The sequence below is a fragment of the Xenopus laevis genome, chromosome 3L (genome assembly GCF_017654675.1).
Source record: "Xenopus laevis strain J_2021 chromosome 3L, Xenopus_laevis_v10.1, whole genome shotgun sequence".
NCBI lineage: Eukaryota > Metazoa > Chordata > Amphibia > Anura > Pipidae > Xenopus > Xenopus laevis.
Window position 1 is genome coordinate 140,031,428 of NC_054375.1, and position 17,206 is coordinate 140,048,633.

Below are 17,206 nucleotides of genomic sequence, written 5' to 3' on the forward strand. Positions count from 1 at the left end.
CATATAAATGCAGAAAATATGCATTTTTTTGGTTGCAGCCACTGAAGCACAGAGGCCAGAAAAATTATGCCATATAAATGCAGAAAATATGCATTTTTTTGGACGCAGCCACTGAAGCACAGAGGCCAGAAAAATTATGCCATATAAATGCAGAAAATATGCATTTTTTTGGTTGCAGCCACTGAAGCACAGTTGCCAGAAAAATATGCCATATAAATGCTGAAAATAGTCATTTTTTGCCATACGTTGACCTTGTAGACATTGTTTGCCCAGTTTTTTTGGTTGCAGCCACTGAAGCACAGAGGCCAGAAAAAATTAAACCAGTAGGGTTTGCACCCTAGTTTGTAACGGTGGCGGAGGGAGGAGGAGGACGCTAAAGGACAGCTGTGTGTGGAGTCATGAGGCTTGAAGAGAAGGACAGCTGCATAGAAGTCAGAACAAGTCTTCCGGCGTGCAGTAACCCTCCGAGATCCACCCCTCATTCATTTTAATAAAGGTCAGGTAATCGACACTTTTGTGACCTAGGCGAGTTCTCTTCTCAGTTACAATCCCTCCTACTGCACTGAAGGTCCTTTCTGAGAGCACACTTGAGGCTGGGCAAGACAAGAGGTTCATGGCAAATTGTGACAGCTCTGGCCACAGATCAAGCCTGCGCACCCAGTAGTCCAGGGGTTCATCGCTCCTCAGAGTGTCGATATCTGCAGTTAATGCCAGGTAGTCCGCTACCTGCCGGTCGAGGCGTTCTTTGAGGGTGGATCCAGAAGGGTTGTGGCGCTGCCTTGGACAGAAAAACATTTGCATGTCTGACGTTACAGACTGGCCAAAGGGCTTTGTCCTTGCAGGTGTGCTCGTGGCAGGATTACTGGCACCTCTGCCCCTGGAATGTTGATGAGTTCCTGAAGTGACATCACCCTTAAAAGCATTGTACAACATGTTTTGCAGGCTGGTTTGTAAATGCCGCATCTTTTCGGACTTGTGGTATGTTGGTAACATTTCTGACACTTTATGCTTGTACCGAGGGTCTAGTAGCGTTGCGACCCAGTACAGGTCCTTCTCCTTAAGCCTCTTGATACGGGGGTCCTTCAACAGGCATGACAGCATGAAAGACCCCATTCTCACAAGGTTGGATGCAGAGCTATCCATCTCCGCTTCCTCATTATCAAGGACTGCATCATCCACGGTCTCCTCCCCCCAGCCACGTACAAGACCAGGGGTCCCCAAAAGGTCACCACTAGCCCCCTGGGAAGCCTGCTCCTGTTGGTCCTCCTCCTCCTCCTCCACAAAGCCACCTTCCTCCTCTGACTCCACTTCTGGCACCTCTCCCTGCGTTGCAGCAGGTGCCTGGGTTCGTTCTGGTGATTCCGACCAGAAATCGTGCGCTTCCAGCTCCTCGTCACGCTGGTCTACAGCCTCATCTGTCACTCGTCGCACGGCACGCTCCAGGAATAAAGCGAAGGGTATTAGGTCGCTGATGGTGCCTTCGGTGCGACTGACCATATTTGTCACCTCTTCAAAAGGTCGCATGAGCCTGCAGGCATCGCGCATAAGCACCCAGTAACGGGGAAAAAAATCCCCAGCTGTGCAGATCCAGTCCTACCACCCAGTTCAAAAAGGTACTCGTTGACGGCCCTTTGTTGTTGCAGCAGACGTTCCAACATAAGGAGCGTTGAATTCCAGCGAGTCTGGCTGTCAGAAATCAAAGCCTGACTGGCATGTTGTAGCGCTGCTGAATGTCAGCAAGGCGTGCCATGGCTGTGTAGGAACGTCTGAAATGGGCCGACACCTTTCTGGACTGGGTGAGAACGTCCTGGAATCCTGGGTACTTGGAGACAAAACGTTGGACTATTAAATTTAACACATGTGCCATGCAGGGCACATGTGTTAAATTGCCTAGTCTCAACGCTGCCAACAGATTGCTTCCATTGTCACACACCACTTTTCCGATCTGCAGTTGGTGTGGGGTCAGCCACCGATCGGCCTGTGACTGCAGAGATGACAGGAGTACAGATCCGGTATGGTTTTTGCTTTCCAGGCACGTCATCCCCAAGACAGCGTGACAACGGCGTACCTGGCACGTCGAATAGCCTAGGGGGAGCTGGGGGTGCACAGGTGTGGAGGAGGAGAAGGAGGACCCAGCAGCAGAGTAAGAAGAAGAAGAAGACGAGGTAGAGAGCGATGGAGGAGTAGAGGTGGTGGCAGAACCGCGTGCAATCCGTGGCGGTGACACCAACTCCACTGTTGTTGTTGAGCTACCCATTCCCTGCTTCCCAGCCATTACCAAGTTCACCCAGTGGGCAGTGTAGGTGACATACCTGCCCTGACCATGCTTGGAGGACCATGCGTCAGTAGTCATATGGACCTTTGGCCCAACACTAAGTGACAGAGATGCGGTAACTTGGCTCTGCACATGTTGGTACAGGTGTGGTATTCCCTTTTTAGAAAAAAAATTGCGGCTGGGTACCTTCCACTGCGGTGTCCCAATTGCTACAAATTTGCGGAAGGCCTCAGAGTCCACCAGCTGGTATGGTAAAAGCTGGCGGGCTAAGAGTGCAGACAAGCCAGCTGTCAGACGCCGGGCAAGGGGGTGACAGTCAGACATTGGCTTCTTACGCTCAAACATGGCCTTCACAGAAACTTGGCTGGTGGCAGATGACTGGGAATGGGAACAGGTGGTCAAGGTGGAAGGCGGAGTGGAGGGTGGTTCAGACGGGTCAAGGAGAGCAGAGGTAGAGCAGTAAGATGCTGGACCAGAAGGAGTGTGGCTTTTAGTTTGCCTGTTGCCTTTGAGGTGTTGCTCCCAAAGTGCTTTGTGCTTGCCGCTCATGTGCCTTCGCATAGAAGTTGTACCTATGTGGCTGTTGGGCTTACCAAGGCTCAGTTTCTGACTGCACTCATTGCAAATTACAATGCTTTTGTCAGAGGCACACACATTAAAAAAATCCCACACTGCTGACTTTTTGGAAGTGTGCGATCTGGCGGTAACAGTAGAAGTTGGCGGAGTTGGCGGGTATTGGCGGCAATGGCGGGTGCGTTGGCCGGCTGAACACAGGTGCCGATACATGTTGTTGCCCTACTGATCCCTGCGGGCTGTCCTCCCTGCTTCTTCTAAGTCTTATTCTCCTACTGCCTCTCTGACTCTCCGTCTCTCCATCTGAACTACCCTCCTCTTGCTCTCTTCTACTAGGCACCCACAAAACATCAATCTCCTCATCATCATTCTCCTCAGATGCATCAATTTCTTCTGACACATCACAGAAGGAAGCAGCAGCGGGGACCTCCTCCTCATCACTCATTATGTCCATCTCTATCGTGTTCTCTGCCAGAATTAAATCTGGTGTAAGGTCCTCATCTCCTTCATCTTCTTCTGGCAATAATGGTTGCGCATTACTCAGTTCAAGAAACTCATTGGAAAATAACTCCTCTGACCCCAGTGAAGAAGGGGCACCGGTGGTGGAGGAAGTGTTACGTGGGGTGGCCATAGCAGTGGAGGATGAGGAGGATGTTGTGGTAAAGTTAGAAACGGTAGAGGATGGGGTGTGCTGTGTAAGCCAGTCAACTACCTCTTCAGCATTTTGGGAGTTCAGGGTCATTGGCTTTTTAAAACTGGGCAATTTGCTAGGGCCACAGGATTGCATAGCAGCACGGCCCCTAGCACGGCCTCTGCGTGGCGGCCTGCCTTTGCCTGGCATTATTTTTAAAAAAACAACAACAACAACAAAACTCAGTTGGTTTTTCTGGAAACGATAATACACACAGCTAGATGGCGGGTTGAAGAAAACACTGTGCAAATAATGCCTACAAGGTCAACGTATACACTACTACAGCGGTGGATACGGATTACGTAAAATATATGAATGCTGCTTGAAAAAAAGTAACTCAAGTGGTTTTTCTAGAGACGATAATATTATCAATATTTAGACAAAATGTGAACAAGCTCACACAGCTCGATGGCGGGTTGAAGAAAACAGTGTGCAAATAATGCCTACAAGGTCAACGTATACACTACTACAGCGGTGGATACGGATTACGTAAAATATATGAATGCTGCTTGAAAAAAAGTAACTCAAGTGGTTTTTCTAGAGACGATAATATTATCAATATTTAGACAAAATGTGAACAAGCTCACACAGCTCGATGGCGGGTTGAAGAAAACAGTGTGCAAATAATGCCTACAAGGTCAACGTATACACTACTACAGCGGTGGATACGGATTACGTAAAATATATGAATGCTGCTTGAAAAAAAGTAACTCAAGTGGTTTTTCTAGAGACGATAATATTATCAATATTTAGACAAATGTGAACAAGCTCACACAGCTCGATGGCGGGTTGAAGAAAACAGTGTGCAAATAATGCCTACAAGGTCAACGTATACACTACTACAGCGGTGGATACGGATTACGTAAAATATATGAATGCTGCTTGAAAAAAGTAACTCAAGTGGTTTTTCTAGAGACGATAATATTATCAATATTTAGACAAAATGTGAACAAGCTCACACAGCTCGATGGCGGGTTGAAGAAAACAGTGTGCAAATAATGCCTACAAGGCCAACGTATACACTACTACAGCGGTGGATACGGATTACGTAAAATATATGAATGCTGCTTGAAAAAAAGTAACTCAAGTGGTTTTTCTAGAGACGATAATATTATCAATATTTAGACAAAATGTGAACAAGCTCACACAGCTCGATGGCGGGTTGAAGAAAACAGTGTGCAAATAATGCCTACAAGGCCAACGTATACACTACTACAGCGGTGGATACGGATTACGTAAAATATATGAATGCTGCTTGAAAAAAGTGACTCCGGTGTTTTTTCTGGAGACGGTAATATTATGGATATTTAGACAGAATGTGAACAAGGTCACACAGCTCGATGGCGGGTTGAAGAAAACAGTGTGCAAATAATGCCTACAAGGCCAACGTATACACTACTACAGCGGTGGATACGGATTACGTAAAATATATGAATGCTGCTTGAAAAAAGTGACTCCGGTGTTTTTTCTGGAGACGGTAATATTATGGATATTTAGACAGAATGTGAACAAGGTCACACAGCTCGATGGCGGGTTGAAGAAAACAGTGTGCAAATAATGCCTACAAGGCCAACGTATACACTACTACAGCGGTGGATACGGATTACGTAAAAATATGAATGCTGCTTGAAAAAAGTGACTCCGGTGTTTTTTCTGGAGACGGTAATATTATGGATATTTAGACAGAATGTGAACAAGGTCACACAGCTCGATGGCGGGTTGAAGAAAACAGTGTGCAAATAATGCCTACAAGGCCAACGTATACACTACTACAGCGGTGGATACGGATTACGTAAAATATATTATGGCTGCCTTGAAAAAAGTGACTCCGGTGTTTTTTCTGGAGACGGTAATATTATGGATATTTAGACAGAATGTGAACAAGGTCACACAGCTCGATGGCGGGTTGAAGAAAACAGTGTGCAAATAATGCCTACAAGGCCAACGTATACACTACTACAGCGGTGGATACGGATTACGTAAAATATATTATGGCTGCTTGAAAAAGTGACTCCGGTGTTTTTTCTGGAGACCGGTATATTATGGATATTTAGACAGAATGTGAACAAGGTCACACAGCTCGATGGCGGGTTGAAGAAAACAGTGTGGCAAATAATGCCTACAGGGCAAATAATGCCTAAAAGGTCAACTTATACACTACTACAGCGGTAGTAAAATAAAAAAAAGTAAAATAAAAAAAAATGAATATTAAAAAAAAAAATTAAAGTTGGTGCTGCTGAACTACTAGGAGCAGCAGATTAGCACACCAGTCCCACTCCCCAACACTGCTAGACTAATAGCACTGGGCTCTTATAGTAGTAGTAGTAGTAGTAGTAGTAAAACAACAAAAAAAATAAATAAAAGCAGTCCTTACAAGGACTACTGTTATTGCAGCAGTCAGCAGATGAGATCAGAAGCAGGACAGCTGCCCACTGCAGCTACATACAGAGCACTGCAGTAGAAGGTAGATTACTAGCCAGCAAAGCTACCTAAGCTTAAATGTCCCTCAAACCCCTGCAGACTTCTGTCCCTCCAATAACAGAGCAGTATCAAAACGATTACTAGCCAGCAAACTTTCAACTGTCCCTGAAATCACTAACAGGCAGCAGCTCTCTCCCTACACTATCTCTTCAGCACACACAGGCAGAGTGAAAAAACGCTGCAGGGCTTCGGTTTTTATAGGGAAGGGGGTGGTCCAGGGGAGAGCTTCCTGATTGGCTGCCATGTACCTGCTGGTCTGGGGTGAGAGGGCAAAAAAAAAGCGCCAACAATGGCGAACCCAAAATGGCGAACGTCGCGCGACGTTCGCGAACTTCCGGCGAGCGCGAACACCCGATGTTCACGCGAACAAGTTCGCCGGCGAACAGTTCGCGACATCTCTAGTTATATATTCTATCCCTTTTCTGAAATAATCCAGTGGAAGCCAATCAGAATTCTGTCAGAATGAAAATACTTACATTCATACTGGTGGCCTACTGCTGGTAGTTATGGGTTAATCACATTATTCCATTAAAGGGTAACCTGATGTCAATCAGAGCATTAGAAAATCTACAGGGCTATTGCTAGGTTTTTGTAAGAAAGTTGGTATTTGATCTTGCTTTTACTTTTGTTCTCACTGGAATTATATTTATATAACCCCAAAGTGATGTGCAGCCATTGTACGAAGAACACCATCACCAGCTGAAATGCTGTGTGTGCTTTGAGGAAGCAGTTGATCCAAAAACTAATACCTGTGGACATACCTTCTGTAGCACCTGCCACTCACAACACTGGCGTGGCCACAAGACATCTATATTCATCTGTCCAATCTGCCTGATGCAAGGGTCTTATACAAATACTGTAAGTGAGCTTACATGTAGAATGAAAACTTAAAGTGATACCATAAAACAAGCTTTTAGTTATGTTGTGTTTATTTAGCCTTTTCTTCTGAGGCTTCTCTTCTTTTCTTCTTCTCCGGTTTGCTCTTCAGCCGATAACACTCTTGCTAATAGAGAATCTCAGAAACTAACTAATCAGCAAAGCACAGCTTAAATGGAAGTGATCTTGAAAAATTATTTATTGGAAAAAATTGGAAAGGTTCTTAATGACCAGAGCTGTTCTTAGAGAGTTGTCCGAAGTTAAACATCCCCTTTAAAATGAACAAACTGAAGTTTTGGCTAGAGGGGAAAAAGAATAATGTAACATTGATTTAATGATAGTTGTAGTCAAAAGCAACTGTACAGAGGGCACCAAGGGACAGATTAATTCATTTTTTAGATGGTGATTTGTAGTGTATAGCTACCTTTTTTTTTACCTCTTGATATATAGAGAAAGAGTGTTTCATATTTAATTGCCATAACTGAGTTCCACAAATAAGGCAAATGGTAGGCTATCATCAAAATATACAGTTTGCATTTGTGCCTAAGAGCAATGTTATAAAAATGAATGACTGTTATGATCACTATTCTTTATTTATACATTGTGCAGTTTATAGATTATACATCATTCAGATTAGTCCCTGCCCCAGTGGGTTTACAATCTAAGATCTCACTCACACAAACTATGGTCAGTTTTATCAGAAACCAGTTAACCTGCTTGTATGCTGTGGAAAGGGAGTACCAGATGGCAAGCACAAGGAGAACTTATCATAAAGGCTCAATATGGTGCTAAGTGCACACGCAGATTGCCTTTTTTTAGGGCGAAAACATTACCTTTTGTGTAAAATATATGAAGAGTTCATACAGTCTTCATATCTTCAATAGAATTCGTAAATAAGGGCGCCCTCATATTACTTATTACTGCAGGATTCAGTGTGTATAAGGTTATGTGTAATAAATCCTGCAACTTCCATTGGGTATGTTTCAATTCACACAAGTCAGGCAGTGATTATTAGAAATTATTAGGAGATTTTATATTGTGATGAGAACTTATCCAACACTTTCACTATTAAGGCTGCTGGCAGGTTACTGGGAACTCTAATTCAGGTATAGCCTGAGAGCCACACTTTGGATGTGCCTCATGTATCTGTGGCAAGCATCTAACAATCTAACCATATTTTATTTCATTACCGGGCCCCTTTGCTGCTGGGGGTCCAAGCTAAATACCCCCTGTGTCCTATTCTAAAACTGACCTTGAAATATGGCACCGCATTATATTATTGTTTCTCCTCCAGGACTGTTCATTTCCCTTGCCATGTATATGGGAGTCACCGCTGCTCTTTGCAGATCATGCTGGTAATATCAAGTTAAACATGGCTGTGGTGGAGAACTATTTCATGAGTGAGACCATCAGAGATATTCCAGTCTATCTGCTGTGTGTGGTTGGGGAAAAGCGCACAGGCAAATCTTTCCTGATGAACTACATCATACGTGCCCTACGAAACCAGGTGAGACAGGTTAAAGGGGTTGTTCACCTTTGAGTTAACTTGTGATATTCTGAGACAATTTTCAATTGGTTTTCATTTTTTATTATTTGTGTTTTTTTAGTTGTTTAGTTTTTTTATTCAGCTGCTCTCCAGTTTACAATTTCAGCAATCTGGTTGCTAGGGTCCAAATCACCCTAGCAACCATGCACTGGTTTGAATAAGAGACTGGAATATGAATGGGAGAGGCCTGAATATTAAGATGAGTAATAAAACGTAGCAATAACAATACATTTGTAGCCTTACAGACCATTTGTTTTTTAAGTGGGGTCAGTGACCCCCATTTGAAAGCTGGAATGTGTCAGAAGTAGAAGGCAAATAATTAAAAAAAACATAAAAAATAAATAATGAAGACCAATTGAAAAGTTGCTTAGAATTGGCCATTCTATAACATACTAAAAGTTATCATTTATATGATCCTGCAGAGTTGCTGGCATCCTCAAATTTATAACTGAGCCTAGAGGGCACTGAAAATCAGTGAGGTAATCCTGTGTCAGGTGATGAAGATTCTGTGGTGCTTTTTTATACAATCAGTACACACATCTGGATGGTTGCTAATCCAATCCAATTTATTTAACAGTATACACCAACATTTTATCAATGGTTTGAGTATGCTGGGAGCGATGTATTGTATGTTTAACCCTTTCTCTGCCAGCCGATTTGTCCTAAATGTGAACAGTGCGACAGTTTTTAGACGTTTTGTACTTTCACTTTAAGGGCCTTTCCTGGGGGGGGGTCTTTTAGGTTACCCAGGAACACAATATTATTTCTTTTCAAAATATGTTAGAATTTTGGTGTAATTCCACTTCAGTAAAAAGATATAGGCTTCTTAGTGTCTAATAAAATGAAAAAAATCATGTTTCACGAAGAACAATCACATATATCAGAAACATCATTTATTTTATGTACGAGAACACAGCAGATTTGGAAAGGTCTATGTCTCCTGAACACTCCAATACCAAATATATATAGTTTTATGGAGATTTCTCACTTGTAGAAATCAAAATCTCTAAGTAGTAAACTACCAAATTTCCAAAGCACCGCGCCACAAAATGACATACGTCTGATTTCAAGGCCAAACATTCCACATAGAGTAGGTTTACCCTAGAAAACGACGCATTATCAAAAAGAGCAGATCAAAAATGGATAAATATCTCTGTATGCCAAACTACCAAGTTGCAATTCTTTCCTAAAGTTATAATTTTTTATAGAAATTGGTGAATTTTTTTGAAAAATGACCTTAACCCTTTGCCTGCCAAGCACTTACAGCATACGTGCTGGCAAGGGCTATAACTGCCAAGCACTGACAATGTAAGAAATCAGCGATTCTCTGTGCATCGGCGACTTTAGCCTCTGCAGGGAGTTGGCAGCATTAACAGCCCCCTGGGCAATGAGACTGGGGTGCTGTCATGTCGGTCCTGTGACAGGATTGCCGCAGGGCCAACCTAAAGAAGCAGATGCAGCAGATTGCGCATCTGCTGCTCTGCCTGTCTGCCTTGTTGTTCTGGCCACCCCCATGACTTCATGTTGCGTGAGACTCTGCAGACAGCTGCTACAGGAACCCTCCAGCGACCAGATCATCCCTGCTGCTCCAGCAACGGTAAGTACCCTTTACTTACACACTTATACACTTACATACATTATATACACTTACACTCTCATTTTGGTAATATTTGTATCACAGTGGGGAAAAAAGATACTGCAGGATCTCGCATTTATCACACACAATATTTTACATACAAAGAAAAATCAACCTAAATATGGATGTCAGAGGTCTGCTGAATAATGATGCCCAATATGCATAGATTTACAAAAGTATGTGTGGTATGTACGGACCCCAAATGAAAAACGTGCATATGAATTTTCACGCAAGACAACTCTTAAAACAGAACCCCGTCTGTGTGTTATGTGCCATAAGACCCCCAAACTGTAAAGACCCCCATAAAACCATATATTTTTGAAAAACACATATTCTGATGGATCAAACAAAGTAAAATACATCTTTCTATACCAAAGCACGAAACAGCAAAACTATACTAATGATAAAATTGCAATAAAACCACAAAAATTGTGTAAATCAATGAAATAAAATAAGTGAACAGACAGTGTAATTAGTGGCCAGGTTATTTAATAGTCACGCTGCCAAAATAAACCGTTTTTAGGGGTAAAAAAATAAAAAATTTGTAAAAGTAAAAAAACTAAAAACCCCTTTGTGAGTTTTTTGTGTAAACGTGTGTATACTTATAAAAGTTGTGTGACAGTGTGTAAGTGTGTATATAAGTATATATATGTGTGCAAAATACAAAATGCAAACAAAGGTCTTTACTAAAAGGAGTGTGTAAGAGTGTATAAATGTATGTGTAAGTGTGCAAATAAGGGGCACTTACTGTTCCTGGGGCAGGAGGACCAATCCCATCGCTGGAGGGTTCCTGGACCAGCTGCCTGCAGATCGTCGCACAGCAGGTAGTTGGTGGACGGGGCCAGGAGCACAAGGAAGAAGGTCAGCCATGCGACAATACTGTCTCAGGACAGACATGACAGCCCCCCAGCCTCATTGCTGTCAATGCTGCCAAGTCTCTGCCAAGGATGTACTCTGCCTCGGCGGCTTTAGCCGCCTCTGCAAATCCCGTACGTGCTTCACAGGCAAAGGGTTAAAGCAGTGGCGTAACTAGACCTCTAAGTGCCCTGGTACGTAAATTTACAACTGGGCCCCCCTATGCAACACTGACCCCCCCCCCCCGTGCATTGGACTGAAACACAGTCTCCCATAGACTTCATTATAATCAAATAATTCAACTTTTTAAAAATGATTTCCTTTTTCTGTGTAATAATAAAACAGTACTTTGTGCTTGATCCAAACTAAGATATAATTAATCCTTATTGGAAGCAAAACCAGCCTATTATATTTATTTAATGTTTATATGATTTTCTAGTAGACTTGAAGACCCAAATTACGGAAAGATCCATTATCTGGAAACCCCCAGGTCCTGAGCATTCTGGATAACAGGTCCCATTCCTGTACTCAAAGGATAAAGCACAGGAGTCTGAAATACATTTTTTACTGTGTTAATGACAAGGGTTAATCAGTGCAGCAATAAAGGGGTCGTTCACCTTCACATTAACTTTAATATGGTGCAGAGAGGGATTTTCTGAGAAACTTTGCAATTGTTTTTTTAATTTTTTTTTCATTTGCAGTTTGTGTTATTTAGCTTTTTATTCAGAAGCTCAACAGTTTGCAATTTCAGCAGTCTGGCTGCTAGTGACCAAATTACCCTAACTACTATGAATTGATTTGAATGAAAGATTGAAATATGAATTGCAGAGAGCCTGATTTTAAAAAAAAAAAAGGTACCAATAACAATAAATGTATAGCCTTACCAGACATTATTGTTTAGATGGGGTCAGTGACCCCCATTTGAAACTGGAAAGACTCGGAAGAAGAGAAATAAATAAACATTAAAAGAAAAAAATGAAGACCAATTGAAAAGTTGGTTAGAATTTACCATTCTACAAAATACTAAAAGTTAACCTGAAGGTGAACCACCCCTTTAATGTTAGTGATGATTGGGAAGGTGCTGTCAGGGTACATAAAGCTCAGCAATGTGGGTTACTACACGCAGGGCCGGAACTAGGGGTAGGCAGAGTAGGCACATAGCTTGGGGGGCGCCAGGCATGTACCTTCCACTACTGCACAAGAATCCAGTTTTGGCATTAGCGAGAGTTAGCAAACCCAGAAGCCTCAAGCGATCCGCTGAGCTCACTGACATCACTGGTAAACGCTCATTCTAACTTTTTGGTCAAACCCTGGCTCTAGGTTATAGCAAAGCGCGTGCACACTGAATGCCTTTAGGATTAGCTAGAATACGCCTGCCTACAAGATAAGGCAAGCTACAAGACGCCTGCACACAGAACATATTCAATGCACTTGCGCGTCGTTTGGACTTACCACAGTTTGGAACTCCATACCCTGCGATCCTCCTGGTCTATTTCGCATGCGCTGTGCTTATGTTTGCGCTCCACAGGCGGTGACGTTGTCGTGTGGAAGTGTCAGGCCTTTTCCGGGAGACGCCCCCCCTTACCACCTGAAGCCTTATTGGAGAGTCTGAGGCCGTGGCATGTCGCGGAGCTTTCATAACCAGCAGCAGCAGGGTGAGGGGAAGTCAGGTTAGTTAGAGGCAGCGATGTTTGGGGAGAGTTGTCCTAGTTGCAGTTCGTAGTTTGAGAAGAAATTTCTGTCAGAGTTGAGTTTCCTGTGGGTGACGTCACTGCCAGTGACGTCACGTGCAGCGCGCCGCTGGAGGAGCGCGTATAACCCAGCGATCTACAACAACTTTACTTCTCTGCTGGGTTGCGGGCCCCATCGGGGATGCAGGGGCAAGGACCCTGGTGCCGCTGCACCTTCTGCACCCCCGGTAGTTCCGCCACTGGGTTAAAGCAATATTGCAACAAATTTGCTCAGCTCTCCAGTGCCAATAGTTAGGGTGGCCATCAGTTATCACAGAGCCCCATAGTAGTACGTTGCAGGTCGTGTCGGACTGGCCCTGGCGGGACACCGGGAAAAAACCCGGTGGGCCCCGACCCTCATGGGCCCCCGCTGGGCCAGTCCCCTTCTCCCAATATTGGGATTGCCTAAGAAAAAATGTGTTTTTTTTTGGCGCCGCGCCAAGTGGTGCCGGTTGTGCATGGGCGCCAAGAGGCTCACCACGTCACAATAGGTGAGCGGGGTGGAGGGGGGCCCGGTGGGCCCTGGCCCCCCCAGTCAGACCTTGGTTGCAGGGACCTCCCGACAGAGATTATGAGGCCAATGGTCAAGGAAGCTCCCTCATTAAGTGGGGCAGAGCCTCATGAAAGGCTTTGGAATCCAAGAGCAGTCGGCGTAATTTCTCCTGATACGTTTATTGCTTGTACTTTTGTATTGTAAGAGATGTGGTTACAAAGAACATGATTTTGTGTGTATTTCGCCAGTATTTGGCTGGTGAATAGTAAACTCCATGAAAAATGTGTATTTCTGCAGCAAGTAAGGCTGTGTGTTTGTTTTACTGGCTTTGGGAAAAGCTGGATAATGGGTGCTTGGAGTGAATGGAGGAGAGCAGGGTGGATCTTCCATTCTATGCTTCATTCGTTGTCCTATGTGAAGTTAGTATGCTAAATTGGTTGACTCTGTTTCTAATAAAAGCCAGCCAAGCTGAATTTAAAAAGTGAAAGGTGGTGTCAGACTCCATTTCTGTGCTACAAACTGTGCCTTGGCATATGGTCTTAGTTATCTGAATGTCACACTATATTTACAGATCATTAAAATGTTTAATGCACAATTGTATACCTGTATATTGATTTGGTAACAGGTTTTGAGATCTTGTTATTATACCATTGGTGATACACTATGAGAGTTTACTCTTGTGTGCGCTTTTTTTTTTTAAAAGCATTTTCTTATAATAAAATGCTTTTATTTGCTGCAGGCAGAGGGGACAGAATTCAGTCTTGGGAAAGAAAATGAAACCCTAAAAGGCTTTGAATTGAAATCTGGAGTTTCCGGTACCACAAAGGGTGTATGGATTTGGAGGGAGCCTTTTATTGTGGAAAGAGATGGAAAGAAGGTACGAGTTTGGCCATAACTCACTAAATACTGTATGTGCCAAGAAATAAGCAAAATCCCTTGATAATTTAAATCTGTAATAGTGAGTGGAAATAACATTCTGCATTACCTTAGGCCCATACAAAAAAGGCACATTCCCTTGCACCCTGTTTCACAAATGGGATTTTTTAGTTACAAAATTATGATCATAAAATTGATAAGCCACAATACCACATCAAGGTAAACCCTATATGGTGGTCCTAACTATATTTACCTCTGGTCAAGTTTTTTCTGATTTGGTACCTCCCTGCAAAACTGCATGTCATGGGGTCAGTGTCTCCAGACCAAGGCGTCTGCTTAAATGGGCTTGATTCTCCCTCATGCCAGTAGCATTTTAAAAGGGGAGAGGTTTGCCATTACCAAAGCATTGACTTTTTTTTTTTTACACAGGCTTTTTCCTTCCTCCCCGCTTAAGGCTTGGCATGCTCCCACAACTGCCCCCCACCCCCGTTTTTTTTTTTTTTTTTTACCTTAGACCCATTCTGTCTGCACATGGAATACCTTTAGATGGGTAGGAATATGCCATTATTTTTTAAAATACTCTGTTAAACCACCATACTAAAAATCCTAGGCAGAAATAGGGGGGAGTCAGTGCTGTATTTCACACCTCTGGGACCCCAATAACAAAAATTTCCCATACCCCGTCTGCCCTATGCCTGCACCATTTACCCCATGACTGTCCTTACTGGGACCCCTGCAGCCTCAGTGTCTGTTCCCCCTAGAGTTCTGCAAATGGACAGAGACTTTTAAAGGGCCAATCATTGTAGTGACTACTGTGCTGAATTCACACCTCCACAGGTACAACTGCTTATTGTTTCACGCACACCAGGGCATAAAAACATCCCATCAAACAATATTTAGTTTTGAAGGAGACTCCAGTTCACAGCACAAATTGCACAAATAACAGTAGCTTCTCTATCATGTCTCAAACTTCTTCCTTTCCGCCCACTATGGGATCACCATGTTGCACCATGTCTCAGCAACCCCACATGCTTCAATAATGCCCCCTTGCTATTCCAAAGCAGACATTGCCTCCAGGTGGATTCCGGCTCAAGGCCTCTTAAACCTGACTATTCCTATCCCTCAACTGTCACTCCGTTCCCTCACTATTGGAGTATCCAACTGGAAGACTACTTGCTCTCTCCTGCTCATTGGAGCAATTAGTGGTCAGTTATAAATTCCTATTCTGCCTTGGACACCTAGTGCCCACTATACATCTCCCTGTTGCCCCTTTTATACCTTTCCCTTCCCATGTGGCCTGTGGAATGCATTACACTTGGTATTAATTCTAGTAGTACCTAGTATTACCAATTTCCTATTTAACACTCTTTCATACAGCCTCAACCACCCCCACAATCAGACCTGATCAACTTGTCTACCCCCTTACAAGCAATGTTTCCATCATACTAAATTTTAGTATGTTATTTTCATATACTGTAGACTGCCCCTTGTATGTTGTCTGCAGTCTATATGAACTGCGGTTCCCATGTGATGTGATTTTCAAACCAGCCAAAATAGATATTGGGCATGATCTTTGATATGGGACTAATGTATTAACACTGCTTTACTCCTAGATGGCATTGTTTCTCCTGGACTCTGAGGAATTAATGGACATTGAGAAAGACAGAAATACTAGTATCAAGTTGTTTTCATCAGCCATGCTACTCAGTACCCATGTTGTAAGTACTGAAGTGTAAGATGTGTGTTCTACCAAACTTAAACCTGAAAGGCTAGCTACACGTAAACCAGACATTTCGGGTATATGATGCAGGGCAAAAAAACACCCTAAGCAGTTCCTTATGACAGGAATAGAGGAACAGGGTCATTGGTTAGTCCATTCTAACACAATACCCAATGAATTACTTGCAAGATAAGGGAGTATTACAAATCTTCATGCAAATCAGAGAGTTAAGCTGCCCATACAGTATAAGGTCTAAACGAGCAGATCTTTGCCCTATATTCTGGGCCAAATTATACTGATCTGGTTGGCCCCTGAACTAATGATCAGGTCATAATGGGCATCTATGCAGCACTACTGGAGAATACACTGGATTAATCAGTGTTGGACTGGGCCACTGTGACATCATGTCTAGGTTAGACACTGGATGCTGGGAAAAGGGCCCTTCTATGGCAGTCCTGTTTGGACTTGGATGCCCCAGTCTGACCCTGGTATTAATGCACCAATGCGGTTCCCATATGACATGATTTTCAGACCAGGCAAGTTGATATTGGGCAGATTTTCAACCAGTTATGGAGGCCAAAAGTGCAAGTGTGATGATGTAAGTGGAATGCAAATGCGGGAAAATATAAAAAGCAGAGCTTACCCATCCAGCGTTGCCGAAGCTCGTCTCTCCTCCAGCGGCATCCCGCAAGAACTATACAGGTACGCAACTCCCATGACAACACAACATAAAATTAGTTCAGTGCATGGGCACTCAGCCGGAGAAATTTCAGAGACGGAAAATCTTCATCCAAAAATGGCTTTATTGTAGCAAACAATGGGATACAGTGGCAATGTTCGTGTAGATCAACCTATGCATTTCGTGCCCACAACCAACGGCACTTCTTCAGAGCTAAACTAGTAACACGTGGTAAACCCCTTACATAGGGGGCATATTTATCGAGGATTGAATTTCGAAGTTTAAAAACTTCGAAATTCGACCATTGAATTTGAGTACTTTGATAGCTAAAGTATTTTTTCCAGCGAAAATGGCTGTATTCAATCGAAGTAAAAGCGTACGATCGAACGATTTAATCCTTTCGAATCGAACGATTTTCGAGTGGTCGAATTTTCAAAGTTTTTCTTTAAAAAACTTCGACTTCGACACTTCGCCACCTTAAACCAGCCGAATTGCTGTTTAGCCTATGGGGGACCTCCTAGAACCTAAGTTTTTGTTTGTAAAATCCTTCGAATCATTCGATTCGAAGGATTAAATCGTTCGATCGTACGCTTTTACTTAGATCGAATGCGGCCGTTTTCGCTGGAAAAAATACTTTGACTATCGAAGTACTCAAATTCAATGGTCGAATTTCTTAGAAATTCGATCCTTGATAAATATGCCCCTATAGTGTCATCTTAAAAGTATACTAACTCTATCCCAATAGTCTATATATACATACCTCTGATTAAAATGT

General features: G+C 43.1%; 1 protein-coding gene across 1 annotated transcript in view; it reads left to right on the forward strand.

The window, feature by feature from the left end:
- LOC108710333 (RING finger protein 112) overlaps window positions 1–17,206 on the forward strand; it is a 50,917-nt gene that overhangs the window by 11,939 nt on the left and 21,772 nt on the right. The window contains exons 2-5 of the mRNA XM_041585608.1: window positions 6,683–6,878; window positions 8,191–8,403; window positions 13,896–14,033; window positions 15,646–15,750. Coding sequence (XP_041441542.1) covers window positions 6,683–6,878; window positions 8,191–8,403; window positions 13,896–14,033; window positions 15,646–15,750 — 652 coding nt within the window. The remainder of the gene's footprint in view (window positions 1–6,682; window positions 6,879–8,190; window positions 8,404–13,895; window positions 14,034–15,645; window positions 15,751–17,206) is intronic.